Source organism: Melopsittacus undulatus, chromosome 4, assembly GCF_012275295.1.
Source record: "Melopsittacus undulatus isolate bMelUnd1 chromosome 4, bMelUnd1.mat.Z, whole genome shotgun sequence".
Lineage (NCBI taxonomy): Eukaryota > Metazoa > Chordata > Aves > Psittaciformes > Psittaculidae > Melopsittacus > Melopsittacus undulatus.
This window is the reverse complement of record NC_047530.1, coordinates 55863207-55878971: the sequence shown is the minus strand read 5'-3', so window position 1 is coordinate 55878971 and position 15765 is coordinate 55863207. Positions and strand designations below refer to the sequence as shown.

At 35.6% G+C, this 15765-nt stretch overlaps 1 protein-coding gene across 1 annotated transcript in view; it reads left to right on the top strand.

Moving 5' to 3' along the window:
• The window catches only part of SOX6 (SRY-box transcription factor 6), a 254326-nt gene that overhangs the window by 221740 nt on the left and 16821 nt on the right, over positions 1 to 15765 (top strand). The window contains exon 12 of the mRNA XM_005153268.3: positions 4077 to 4185. Within this exon, the coding sequence (XP_005153325.1) occupies positions 4077 to 4185 (109 nt within the window). The remainder of the gene's footprint in view (positions 1 to 4076; positions 4186 to 15765) is intronic.

Here is a 15765-nt window from a genome sequence, read left to right as displayed (position 1 = left end):
ATTAATAAACAGAATATTTTTTACAACAAAAAGCATTGTTACGTGGGAACATATAAATAACACACATAAATTTAAGAGCAATTTTACTGTTAGCACACACATTATAATGGAATAGCCAATAAGTGTATAAAACATAGTATATAAAATTTTATGAAAATATACTGTGCACATCAAAAATTCAGCTTTTATCTAAGTGCAGAGAAAAGCCATTATTGTGTGCTTACTGTTTCATTGCTGTTCTTTCACAAGATCACAATTTTATATTTGTTTCTAGTCATTTGAAGTTTGAAGCCTTTTCAGAAGCAGAGGCTACTGCTTCCTTTTCCTTTACTCATTGCTTCACTAAATCATTCTTTTACCTTCCACATGTGAAGAAAGAATCGATACTTTCTGCCAGAACGTGACGGAAAAGTTGCTAATTTAATGCAAAGCTAAAAATAATGCCAAAGGGGTTGAAAGGCTTGCTTGGCGACTCTGGAAAATAAGGGATAACTATCTAGCAGTCTATCTGTCATCACTGGGTCTGCTCCATCACTGACTGTGATAATATGTGAATATGATGGATGCCACAGCCTTGTGGCTCATAACGTTTAACATTCATCAGCTCTCACTAACGGGGGCTTTATAATTTAAATATCTTTATTTAATATGCAACATCTACCTCATACATCATAATTTCAAAGCACTTAGAGAACCAACAGTCCTGCAAGACAGTTGAGCAGACTTTAATTTTTTCAATAACTTTTACGTTTTCTGCATGTTTGTGACTGACAATGCATAAATAAGTGCCTAATCATATCACAGAATGGAAAATTGAGATTTGGCTGCTAAGAAGAATCTTTTTGCTCTTCTTTTTCTCATTTTAAAGAAGTGATTACTTTTACAGTGTGTTCAACGTATGAAAAGTACAAAGGATCTGAATCATGCTGGAAAGACCTTTCAGTTTTCTAGCACAAACCCCAACTGACTGTGTTGATCTAGTCATGAGAAAGGGTTGTCAGTGTCATGTCCTAAGCCTTTTTTCTGATATTTAAATGGGAAAACTTACTGTGAATATACAGTGTAAGCTCTGTAGCCAGCACAAAAAAAAAAAATCAGTTCAAAATAGAAGTCTAAAATGTTCTTTCATTATAAAAAATAACAAAGAAAATATCTGCAATTTATTACAAACTCATTAAAATTTTCTGATAATGTAGATTAGGGAAGTAGTAGTATATCCAGCAGTCGATGTACATGTGTGCAAATATAATACACGTGTAGGGAACATAGTTGTTATTGCTGACATGTATAGCCATTTACTTTTAATGAAGGTAGATATTTTTTTGTTCATATAGCAATTTTATGTACAGAGTCAATTTTCCTCTGAGTCCTTGCTCATATTAGGAAAAAGGTATACCTTTAAAGGATTTCTAGTGCAAGTAACTGTCCTCTTCAGGATGAATTCAAGATGGGCACAAAGACAAATCCCATAAAGAAAGGACTGGAGCCTAGTGGGACACATTTCCTCTCTAATAATAAATTTCATATGAATTTGTTGTATTTCATGGAATTGTAAAGGCATCTACTAGATAAAAACATCATTAGTATTGAGCAATATTTTTTATTTTTTACAGTTCTCTTAATTATTCTAAACCCATTGGAAATATTGATTTTTTATTTTTTTTACAATCACTATGAAGATTATTTGCAGTAAAAAAGCAAGCAAAGGGATGACTTTAAAAGGCATTTCAAACACTTAAATACAGATAGTTTGTTACTGCTTTTTATGAATTAGAAGGAAGAAGTTATTAAATAATGCTAAGTACATCATCTTTGTTTGACAAGAGCAGGTATTTTTTATGGTATAAGTGCTATCATTTTACTGTTCTTGAACCTTATAATGTAATTTTCCCTTTTCTTCTTTATCAAAATATTGATATTCTTCAGAAACTTTCTTTTTTTTCTTCCACCTTTTTTTTTAACAGAATATTTTTTGGTAAAATCAAAGAGGATGAATGACTAGAGATATATTCCAAATGTGCAGATTGATATGTAGCAAGGTCTGTTGATTTTTGTAGTAGAAAGGTATTTCTCCTTCTGAAACACACATAAAAAGCTGTTCTTCCAAGAATACTGCAGGTACTGTATTAACATACTTAAGAAAAAGCTTTCAGCACAAATATTTTGGAAGAGACAATATATGTGCCAAAAGCTGTTTTTTTAGTACTGTTGTTTTTATCTCTATTGCAAATCAGCCCTTTGTGATGGAATGTAGAATTCTTGACAAACTTACTTTTTATTCTGTCTAGCAGTATAATAGATCCCATCCTGATGATTCAGGTGTATTGTTACATCGCACAACATCTTTCAATAAAATATTGTGTCTCTAGTATTGCAGTGCCTTTCTGCAGTCATATTCCATTTGTAACTTTCTTTTCTTGTGAGTTCCTTTGTATATGTAAACTCTGTCACCAATCACAGATTTTATAGAAGAAAATAAGAAGTTCATAAAATATAAAATGCAGAGTTATTTTGTTCAACAACTGGAAAGTTCTGAGGAATTTGTAGAAATGCAATTAGTAACTGAAATCCTTCAGCTGCATGTTATGACAAATCTAGTGTCAGATTTTTCTAGTCTTCTTCTGCAAATTAAACAGAGAATAATTTAAAATAATCCATGGCTGATGGAATCAAAAGGTTGAGGAATTGAAAGATTTCCTCATTGTTGGCCTGGTAGAGTTTTATTACTGAAAGATAATGATAATAGGGCAGTAACCCCATTGGAAACAAGTAGTATTTGAAGGTGTAACAAAGGTGGAGTCAAAGCCATCAAGTATGGGGGGTTTTATTCCTTAAGAATATTTCCAAGTTTCTAACCATCTTGCAGGAAAGAAACTCCTAGTGTTTTCTTCTTATGTCTAGTATGCACAGCACAAAACTAGGTCATTGAACAATAGACTGAACAGCAGTCAGCACTCTACTTCTGCATAATGCATTAAGTATAACATGGAGAAACTGTTCGTAGAGCTGAAAGCTGGTATTTCATGTCTGCAATTTCAAGCTGACATGACATTTAATATTGTTTCATAGTAATGAACAACAAGGTTTCATTCTTTCACAAGTATAACATAATGCCAAGTTTAGTCTGAAGAGGTAACAACAAGGCAAGAGGGAAAACATGCTATGTTCCTTCAAATGAGAACACTAAATTAATGATAACCATTGAACACTTTGCTACTGATACACAGTACTTCAGAGACTACTATTGTGAGACCATATTACAGTGGCATTTATAGTTCCCTTGTCCAATAGCTGACTGAGGAACTGGGCTAACACATAAAATACCTTTCAGTTTTCACCTTCTAGTTCCAGGTTGCTTATGGATGTCTCTAGCTCTCAAAAGCTTTCTGTTTTAATAGGACTGTACATTCTTCCACCTCTCCCCCCCTTTTTTTCTTTCTTTTTTTCTTTTTTTAAATCTCCTCAGGTTCTCTTTCCACTGAGGTACAATTTAAATTCCTAGACAAAATAATAATATCAGTTCTGTCATGTATTATTCCTTCTTTCAAACACTTGTCTTTGAAAATCTCTAGTATAAAATTCAGACTTGTGTTTTCTCAGAGGTATGAATACAAACTTGAATCTCATATCAGGGGAAAAGTGCTTTTTCCAGTAAATTAGCAGTATATTTTAATACAAACTTCTTTCGACTTCTGAATTTTCATGTCTCCAAATGTTGATTGTCTTTTCCAGTTTAACTTAGAAAACAAGTGGAAAGGCAAAGTGAGCAGCGTCGATCAGCACTGTTGGCTGCCAAGAGTGTTTTGTATTTGCATGTACAATTGCTTATGCATTATGGCAATGCAGATCAAAATAATCTCAAAGTTTCTGTATATGTTTCACATTTAAAACTGATTTTCATAAATGCAAACATTCAGAGTCTGTAAAAATTTGTCCCTGAGTTGAAATTCTAATTAAATGCATTCATTATTTGTTCAGATTTTAAAAATAAGGCATGTATCAGTGAATACACATATGCACAGGCATAGAATATCTATCCTATATGAAGCATTAAGACTACTTCTTTTCTTTTCCAGGAAAGAACAAGATTTGAAAATTTAGGCCCACAGATAACAGGGAAACCAAATGAAGACGGAAAACTGGGCGCTGGTGTCATCGATCTTACAAGGCCAGAAGATGCAGAAGGTGAGTTACAATTTCAACTGTGGGGTTTTGAACACTGCATCACAGACTGGTATGGCTGAAATGCTGCCAGTGTCATAAGTCCTGTCTAGCTTACATCACAGGGTAACACTTGAATGATTTCTGTGTGGTTTTGTGAGACTGTAAGAAGTCCACAGTAAAGAGCAGACACATGCAGCCTACAAGGATCCTGGGGAGGGACTCTTCATTAGGGACTGCAGTGATAGGACAAGGGGTAATGGGTTCAAACTTAAACAGGGGAAGCTTAGGTTAGACATAAGGAAGATGTTCTTTACTGTGTTGGTGGTGAGGCACTGGAATGGGTTGCCCAGGGAAGCTGTGAATGCTCCATCCCTGGCAGTGTTCAAGGCCAGGTTGGATGGAGCCTTGGGAGACATGGTTTAGTGTGAGCTGTCCCTGCCTATGGCAGAGGGATTGGAACTAGATGGTCTTGGGGTCCTTTCCAACACTGACTGTTCTATGATTCTATGATTCTTTGAAAGGGACTGTATAGTCCCCCGAGTGCTTCTGCAACACAAGTATTTTTTCCCCCAGCAGATGTTATTTAAGTGATTATATTATTAATGAAAGTGTAGGAAACATGGAGAAAATTCTCTCAGTAAGACAGTATATACATATCCATTTTTTCACCAGCTTTTAAGGCTTTAACAGTTTTGAAGAAAGTTAAGAGCTCTTTAAGAAGTCTGTCTGTCAGTGCACTCACAAACTATTCAAGATACAGCAAGCACAATTTTATTGATAGGCAGCTGTCAAATGATAATGGAAAAATATTTCACATTTTCTATATGAAAAGGTCTTTTTTATTATATAAACCTTCAGTGAATTTTCAGTCATTTTAGTGAGAGATCTATATATCAAGCATACAGTTTCAAGCCAAGGTGGAAATCAATGTTTATCAAGACTGAGTTTAATCTCTATCAAGGTTACCATGCATGGTCTGGAAGTGAGTGCCACTGATAATCCTCTCTACCCTATGATACATTAAAAGTGAACACGAAAATAAATAGGAACCCTACCAGTCAGGGTAGTAAGATTAATATACTATTAGATAGAATATTATGCAACATTTTTCCCCCTCAATTTGCGTCTGTTTGAGAATCATTCTGCTCTTTTTAAACCTTACAGGTTCTAGTTATGCCACTGCTCTTGAGAAAAAGTTAAAACATCTCTAAATTTTAACATTAATATCCAAACATCTGACAGCTTTAAAATTTGCTTTCTTCCCCTTGGATCAATAGAATAGGACCAATAAACTTGTGATTGTTGACAAACAGGATTATTTTCAAATTATTCTTGAACTACCAACAGGATTTTTTCTGATTAAAATGCATTATTATTTTCTGTATAGAGAAATATTCTTATGAACACATTTTCTGTTCTCTCTGTGACCCAGAATTAAATAGTCCAGGTTATGTCTCACAAATTGTCCCTTCATTTTGAAGTCTGACAACAGCAGTACATGTAAATGTTATATTTTTTTGTTTACTGTAGGGATGGTACATGATATGCTTGTGATAAAACATCTTAGAGCTCTGATTCTCCTTGCTTGCCAACCAACGTACATATATTGTCTTTAATCAGTTTCTAGGCAAACAAAAAAGCTGAATTTAAGAGTAATTTGGGCAAGGACTTCTATACTAAAAAGCTGAATTTTAAAGTAATTTGGGCAAGGACTTGTATACAGTGGAGAAGCTGCAAGTTCAGATCCAAGATCCAATACAGATCCTGTGTTGAGTCATCCATACAGAATAGTTAACTCTCAAATTCAATTCAGCAAAATATTTGTACTTATTGGCTTAATATCATGATTAGCTTATGACATAGAACTGACAGTAGCACAGGCTGACATAGTTTTTTGCCCATTTTGTTTTAATTGTTTTGACAAAGTCAGAATTTCAGGTCTTCATAACAGTAAGATGGTGACTGAAGATCATCAGCCATTTGTTACCAATAATACTCAGAAGGAACCTAGCACCTTAATAAGGCATTTCTGATTTTCCATATCTATTTTTTTCAATGGTCCTTTATAAAACCAATAATTTTCAGATTCCCTTATTGTATGTGATTGGGCACTCCGATATTGTCTTAAACAGAAAAACAATGAACCAAATGTAGGTAAAATAATAACTTTCAGACAGGTGTTTTGCAATGACTTTTTTTTTTCCTAGAAAAATAGGACTTGGGAGACACATGGACTTTCCAAATTACTTGTTGACTAATCAGTTATTTATAAACTACTTTGTAAAGGAATTTCCATCCTGTGCCAACTTCTCATATTTCAGTGTGTTGAAGGATATTTGTTTCCCCAGTTGGGGTGAAAAGTTGCAATAGAATACTTACATATACACAGTTACTGATTCATTTGACATCAAGTCCCTGATGAATTTCTTAGTTTAGTTCATTTCATTCAATTCATCCTTTCTCTTTCTAGTGTTCTTAATTTAATATCTTGATACACTTTGTAGTACTGACATTCCCCATGTTACTGGATAGTGCAGAACGAAGCTTTGACATATGTAACCCAAGCTACAGTGATGTGTGCCATTTTAAGGACAGTGCACATGTCTTTCTAGAACTAGTAAGGGCAGTTTGAGGTATGGTGTGTTGCCACATGAGAAATCTGAGTTCATGAATGGATTCAGATTTCCAGACTTTGTTTAGCAGCCAAGAGATTTCTTTGGAAAAGAGGTGCTGGATAAATACCTCTGCTGAACTGAGAAAGAAAATGTTGGTGGGAGTTCAAAACTGAGCTGCTTATTTGTCCTTCTAGTTGTAGACAAGGTGAATTTAGATACTGGCTAGATAAAAAGCAAAAAAGACATTCAGAGTATCACTCAAGTTTTGCCCCTTATCTTTGGCAAGCTATCTAAGAGATAACACTTCTATCATGGCATCATTTAGAGTGGAAGTCCAGTGAAAACAGTGCTGCTGAAATATCAGCAGTTAAACTGTGAGGTACAGACTCTGTAATCTTCAAGAATATTGATGCTTCTAACTGTCATGAAACTATATCAGATCTTTCTAAGTTTGCCATGTCAAAAAGTTTTTTTATATGTGTTGCTATTATTTTGTGCTTCCATACATGTCTGTTTCAGCACTGGCTTATTAAGAAACTTGTCAACTTATTCTGTAGAAACACAGAATCATTTAGGTTGGAAAAGACCCTTAAGATCATCAAGTCCAACCATTAACCTAACACTATCAAGTCCACCCTAAAGCCTAAGTTCCACATCTACACATCTTTTAAACACCTCAAGGGATGGTGACTCAAACACTTCCCTCGACAGCCTGTTCCAGTGCTCAATAACCCTTCTGGGGAAGAATCTTTCCCAATATCCAATCTAGACCTCTCCTGGAGCAACTTGAAAGGCCATTTCCTTTTGTCTTTTCACTTGTACTTGGTAGAAGAGACTGACCCCCGCCTTACTACAACCTCCTTTCAGGTAGTTGTAAAGAAAGCATGATAAGGTCTCCTCTGAGCCTCCTTTTCTCCAGGCTACACAACCCTTATTTCTTCGGCCACTCCCCATAGGACGGATTCTCTACACCCTTCACCAGCTCTGTAGCTCTTCTGTGTCCATGTCTTAGAGACCCTTATTGCATTTAGTGTGTTGCCACGGTCACAATCTCATCTGAATGTCAAAGGTTCCTAATAGCCACAGTCATATTCTTCAAAGACCTAGTGTGTTTCACACCTTCCTGTTTTGTCATTGTTACCTTTAATCTTTTTTTGGTTTTTTTCATTTTTATTTTATAGTCCATTTGAGTGCAGGTTGCTATAGACATCTTTAAACATTATTTATGTGTTTTGTTGTGTGTTTTTACACAAATAACATAGTCATGTACAAAATAAAGATTACTGAAGGACTCCAAATTTAGTCCCACTGCTGGCCATAAACTGGGAGGAAGTGCAGTTTGGGCTGCATCCTGATCTCCCAGCTGATCTACATCAAGGGTGCTATGGAAATGCAGTTCCACTCCCTGCCTACCTGCACACCTGCATTCCCATAGGAAACTAAAGTGTGCAGAGACATAATACATGTCTGTCTTACCCCAACAGGCAGCCGAGATAGACCAGATCTGGAAAGTGCTCCTCATTCCCATAGTTTTGACACATCCTTTAAGGTTCAAGTTATTCATTATAAGAAATATCAGTACATTTCCATGTTTTATAGAATGTCTTTGTAATAGTATCTAGCAATGATTTCTCTCTTGTCCCAATATTTTTTCTATAACATATGGCAGTGATCTGAGTTTGACAGGATCAGAGTAATGTTTTTTTTCATTTTTGGAGCGATTATGGTGCTGGCTCATTGATCAGAAGCTGAAGCTAATTTTTGGGTTTTTTTTTTTAAATTATGAATTATAAGACAAGTCTTGAAATTCTTTAAATTTAGCTCTGTGCAATTATAAGACAAATATGAAAGGAGGCTGAAGAATGACTTTTTAAAACTTCAGTGGTCCCTGCTCAGTGTGTCAAGCTTTTTTTAAGATTAGAGATACCTAGGTGTACTTTCATAGATGACCTAGCATACAAAGTTGTATTCAAAGCTTGTGTTACTCATAATGACCTGTCATCTGAATGGAGGCCTGAAAATTGTCAACAGGAGGTTTAGATTAAATATGACATAAACTGACATCTCTATTGCTTTCTCTAGCCACCAACAAGACTAGGCTAGCAATATTAAAAATCATGGTCAGACTGTATTCTAAAACATCACCACTAACCGGGACACCACTGATGAATAATCTACAGCTATTAGACTTATATCATTACCTGGAAATCTAAGTTGTCATGCTAAAATATATAATACATTTGTAGCTAGCAAAATTCAAAAACACGATTTGGGAGCCTCATAAATGTTTTGTGACTGGTATGCAAAATTATAAAGAGCGGCCAATTGTAGAACTAAAGAATGATTTTTTTATTTTTTTTTTCTCCAAACCTCATAATTTTAAAGGAAACATCATTCTTTCTGTAGACGGCTTCATAATATTGAACATTTGAGATTGTCAGTACTGAAATACAGCTGTTGTGGACACAGCAAAACAGCTTTGAATTTAGCTATAGCAAAAACTCTTATTTCAACATGACTGACCAGAGTGTGTAGAATAGACATAGGTAAGTCCTGTTTAAATGCCAGGTGGGGAAACTCAAAGTATTTAGGTCTCAGTTATCCGAGAATATTAGATGATCTGTATATGTTTTTTTTGGTTCAGTTTCTAAAAATTATATATTCTTTTCACAAATGCTAACTTTTGGTGATAGTGCTTCTTCTGAATCATACAATGTGCTCTATGTTTATGAATCTTGTGCTTATATAATATGCTCTGTGTTTATGGATCCTTCTGGTTTTGTGGTTGTGGTCAAATGCTTTAGAAATCTGTAGGAAGTGTGTTAAGATTTTGTTCCGTACTTGACAGAAATCTGCAGACTAGACCTGACATTCCTGTTGATAATTACTGATTTCACCTTAGCTCAGGTTGCAATGTGGTTTCCTTCAGCAGTCTCAGTTAGGGATTTAAATTCCATCAAGACCTGATCTTCATTCCTGCCAAAGAACTGGATCTGTTAAAATACAGTTTTCTTGATTGGATCCTGGGCTCAGGGCAAAAATATCTGAATGTTATTGTTTTGCCACTGCCTCTCTATGTGATTTTGTGAAAGAGAAATAACTTCTCCGTGTCCTATTTTCCCAAGTGAAAAATCAGATTCATTACAAAGCAAAATTATTTTTTTTAATGAAAATGGAAATGCTATATTAATACTGAACATTTAGTTCCATGCTCATTCATGTTAATTAATTAGAATCAGGGGCTTGTGATTTAAACATTTGGCCTTACAGTTTACCATTTGGGCAACAAGCACTTTGCTTCTGAGCCCTGTTTTAATGTTTTCATTTGTTCTGTTTCTCATTTGCTTGTTTTCTTGATTCTGTAAACTTTGTGTTTAGCAGTTGCTGATCCTTTCTTTGATACTCATCTATAAGTGTATGTTAAGCATGAATCATAGTTCTAATGATAGGTACTTGCCTGCTAGTTAAGATAAAAACAACTTTAAATAATGTGGGGGGATCTGTTTAACTACTTTCTCTGTGTCTATGTGTTTATTTATCCTTGTATTCGACTATTACTTTTCAAAGTCTCCCAAAGGATAACCTTTAGTATGAAACTTAAATGTCAAGTCAGCCATTAAGAAGTATCTTGGAGTCCTCAGGGATGGATTGGTACCAGCCTGTCTTCTTAAATTCATTGACTTAGTGTCTGTGTCCTTCTTAATGGCCATGTCTTCCCTTTCACTGCCTGCCCAAGTCTCTAATTTTTAAGTTCCTTGGTTAAAGATTGTGTTTTTCTATATACCAAGTCACTGTTGGAGATTATATAGTTTTAAGCCGTATTTGTTTGATCATAGTATATTTGACCATGCTCCAGGTAGGATGAATACAAGCCAGTTAGGAACTGCGAGCTGCATAATGATTGGTAATAAGCTGGGTCCAGTAGTAAGCTCCAGTTTAATCTTATAAGTTCCATTTCAGTATACATAGTTTTTGGTCTGAATCACAGAATGGTTTGGGTTGGAAGGGACCTTAAGATCATCTATTTCCAACCCATGCTGCCTGATTTTGGACCTGAACCATAGTTTGGAGGAGCACAAGCTCACCTTTGCTTTTAAAACAACGTATTTCTATTGAGCAGTAAGCCTAGTTCTGGAGCATTTCAGATGGTGGATTGCTGACCAACATGCAAGGTCAATGAGTTGCTAAATATTTGCAGCAGTTAACATCAGTCTGTCTTTCTAAATGTCCATGAAGTTAGCACTTGTCATTCATATTTGACTTGAGCTAATCAAATTGCAAGGCATGTTGTAGTACAACATACCTAAGGGTGAGGAGAAACTGCCACCTTGTCCAGGTCCAAATTTCTGTCTGTCAGAGTTCATTTTCTTCCTCCCTGGTGATAGAGCAGACATCATGACAAATGCAAATCTATGAAGTAAAAAACAGATCAATTCTTTATTAAAGGAGCACCTCTACTATGTACTCAAAGCCTCAACATTCTCATATATGCCCGGTAGTAAGTTACTTATATGAAAGGGTGACGCAGTCCCTTCTTAACTCCAAAAAAGGCTGATTTTGAGCAGCTGAGAAGAGAGGTGAAAGGGAACCATATATTTGTAGGCAAATCAATCTTGGCAGGCTGCCAACACAATCCAAACCTGTGAGGTAACGTGCTTAACACCCTCCTATGTAGAGGTGTAAACAGCAGGTAGTACATGTGTGACAAAGTATTGCCCACTTTTGTGACAGTGCTTCATAAATACTGGAGGAAAGAATGTCTCTCCACACCAGTATTTGTCGCACGTAAATATTTGTAATAGTTGCTATGGCAGTTGAGAGGGGAAAGATGAAAATCAGAAAACAGTGAAAGCTGTCTGAAAACAAAGAAGCATTTCCAGAAAGAATGCAGTAAGCTGAAGTACTGGAATTTTTATTCCTCTGAATTGTTGTTATAAGAATTTGACTTAAAAGAATGCCAGAAGTTTATAATTTAAACATAAAATAACTTAGCATCTTGGTTAATTAGACCAGATGCTAAAAGGTGGCCTTCATTAATTATGGTTGCCATTTTTAACACCTATGAATCTATTTGACTGTGCTTGATACTTGAGTGATACACTTAATTTTGTCAGAATAACTCATAACAGATCAAGAATCTGGGATAAAGTATTTCAGTTGTGCTGGATCAGACTCAGTGCCTCAGCCCCGGAGTTACTCAGTGCTTGCAAATGGGATAGGAATAAGGTGTTCTGTCTTATAAGAACCATCCTGTCACTTTTCTGATAACAGCCACTTCACAAATCTCAGTGTTGTCAGCATTCCCATAACATTTTGCAGGGGGATCTTCCACTTTGAGTACTGAAAAATATGAGCTGGAGGTATGTGGACTGATCTTCCCATGGCACTGAAACTTTGTTCCCTCAAGACACTTATATTTAACACATAGTATGCTTCTCACTTTCAGAATAATGAAACTGGATTTCCTCCACAAGTGTTACCTTTTTGCTTTTCAACTGTCTTAGGTATTTTTTTCCTAAAGCTGAATATGGGGCTTCTTAGTCACCGTTTTCATACTACAGTAATTGATTCCTATAGAATTATTCCTTTATTTGAAAAAACATCTAGTTAGAATTTCTGATGTTGTACAACCAACCACTGTTACAATGCCCAGAGTTTTACACAGGGGCGCCTATTGCACAGTTATGGTTAACTGCTTGTCACTATTTCCATTATATAGTAAAAGATTATTTTCAGGAATTTAGAACATTGCTGTAAAAAGTAACCGTGGGCTGCAGTTCTACACAGAAAATCTTTGCCCATGAGAAAATTATTGTCACAAATGCTGAAAGCATCAGTCAGTTTGCATAGCTATTTTTAAGTGGAGTGAGTGAAAAATCAAATATAGTAGTTTAAAACATATTTTCACACCCATGTACAGCCAGCACAGGTGTAAAATACCCCATGGTCCTGATTTCTAGCTCTGCACATCTTTGTATAGCTCCAATATCGCAAAAGAAGCTTGGGAAGCTTGGGGCTTCCTAAAATAGCATTAAATTTCCAGCACAATTGAATTTTCAGCTGTCAGAGAAAGCCGCCATTATATCATACTGCATGGTGGAGGGTGAAATCTTGCCCTTCTTCCTTACCTCCTTGAGCATGCAGAGTGGGGCAGAAAATATGAACATTATATATTCTAGCTAAGCCTGAGCAATTGATACAGATTCAGAGAAATACTCTTCTCTGTACAACTGTATATTTTTCTAAGTCTATACTGCACACCATTTTTTCCTTCAGGAACCTCAGTATCTCAGCAACAGGAAAGATGATTAAGAGCATCTGCCTTTCTTCCACACAAATATGTTAAGTATCTAAGCAAGTTTAATCCAGAACTTAGTAACAAGAGGAAAATATTTTCTTAATTCGTACTTCAATTTTACAAAATCGGTGGTTCAAAATGTGGGTGGGGTGGGCCTTACAGTATCTTCACAGTTAAATGATTATGTTTTCAGTTTGGCATGGGTATTTTTGCAGGAAGTGCAGTATTTGTAAATTTTCACATAAGCCCCTATTTCATGGCATATGCCCCATTTTTTATCCAAACCAGGTAAATGTGGCAAAATATTTGGACATGCCGTTGCTCTGTTTGTAAAAACAACTTCCTGGCTTCATTTACAAGTCCCACATGCACAACTGCAGCATATTTAAAAAATTAGCCTTAAGAGTTTTTCTTATCATTCATTATTACATATTACTTAGTGCTATCATGCTGCTTTCGCTTCTCTGCATTCATGATATATTCTTTACTAATTATGTTGTTATTATTATAATATCAGCACCACATTTTAAAGGCAAGAAGAAATAGCATATGAGTATCCTAGCCTTAGGTCCTTGCCATCTAATCCATTTAATTACTGATATGACAAGTGAGAACAGCAAATACGGGACTGATACAAAGAATGACAGTTGCATATGCTAGGAGGTAACAAATTCAATAGCAGATTGAATGCAGGAAATGGGCTGCTTAAGCAGTGATTCCAACACACATTGAAACCTTTTCATTAATGTCATATAATTTGAGGGAGGTGGTTTTGTAAACTCTCTGGCATTGTTAAACATAGTTCCCTTTTATAACGCACACTGTACTTAAGCTTTCAAATTCATTGTTTTGCTACACAGGAGCAAGAAAAGTTGTTCATTAACAGTGTTCAGCCACACCTTGAAAAATGCATCCATCAAATATGAAGTCAGGAGGCCTTTTTTCTCTGTGGTGAATTCTTGTCTGTAATTTCGTGTCCTAAAACGCTAAAATGAAGCAAAACATTGCCTGGAATATGAATGGATAATGGACCATGGCCCTTGTTCAGGCAGTATGTTTTTTTTGGGTTTTTTTTCAACCACTGCTAGGGATTGCCTTCAGTAATTCTAATTAATCACTGTGGTTTAAATCAGTGTCATGCTTTCTGGATTTTCTAGGTGACACTATCATGGTAAGGGAAATTTGAAATTATGTGAGTAACAGCTCTATATATTTATGTTAAATAGATTAATTCATTCCTCTTTTTATTGTTTTGACTCTGAATATAATTAATTTAGTAACAATAATTGCTTAGCTGTTAAACCAACTGTTTTTTGGGGGAGGGTGGGAACAAGCAACAACAAACAAAAGAAAAGCAAACAAACAAAAAAACCTCAAAAAATATGAGTATTGATAGCTTTTGTTAGATACCTAGCAACAATTATTACTAATACTTCTCCTGTGATGGGCTCTTTTGTCCATGGGTTTCCTTTCTATAGGCATCTACTTTCTTCATTTGAGTATGAAATGAAATATCAAAGGGAAACAACAATAGTGTTTGTGGGAATGTTAATGGCAGTTACACCTGATGACCAGCAATCCTTTATTTTTTTGTCATTAATTAGGCCTATAACTTCCATCTTAAATATTTTTCACATTTTTCCAATCAATACTATCTATGACAGAATGGGGTTGTTAGCATTTAATTAGAAGTGCACATGACTGAAAAATCTTATGACACTGACATACATCCCCAAATTTATAGTAGAGGCTGCTTCATCAGCCCACTTTCCATCCAGATGTTTCATTGATCTTCATAGAATAACTTCTTATGCTGTTACGTTACAGCACAAGTGGGACTATGTAGGCCACTGAGGGCTTAAGTCAGGCTTTAAGAACTAATTAATTCAGGTAATATTTAAGAGATGATTGCATTGTTTTAGCTCTATTCCATGACAAATTTACATGAGGCATGTAAATTTGCCAAAAAATGTGGTCAAAAAATCTAAACTGTTTGTGTAAACCATCAAGAAAGTAGTTGCATTTAGCAGTTTTAATTAATTTAAGTAATGTAAATTTGGGCATGGCTGGCTGTGGAGCATGGATGTGCTAATACCTTATTTGGAAAAATTGTTTCAGTATTTAATATGACCCGACTAACAACTGATCTTTAAATGCTGGTGAATGAACTGCTACTACTGAGAATAGTTGTCTTGGTTTCACACACAGAAAATATCTCACTATTAGTTTTAGCTCTGGACTTTCAAATGGGGAAAGACACATACGTTGTGAGGATGGCTGTGAAAACTGGCGCTGCGCTTTAATTGAGATTAAGAATTTTGCTTGCATACGTAAAACAAATGTACTGAAAAAAATAGTAAACCCACTGCCACCAAAACTGAAAAGAAGGCACTTTGGAAAATATATGCTGATATATAACTGGCTAGAATTTCCTTCATTTTGCAAAGCCACAAGCCACATGCATCAGCTCACCGCAAAGTCATTAGGTCTTTTTAAACTCAGATGAAAAACATTAACAAATACCACAAAAGGCTTTAGTATGGCCCCTTTGTTCATTCACATATGGCAGTTTATAACTCCTGCACCACTTGGGTCGTGTGTTTGTTTAAGCTGCCTCCATCAGGCCAGCCCTGAAAGAACAAAAGACATCTTGAGCGATCCTAAGCAGGAAATGGGCTAATCTAAACA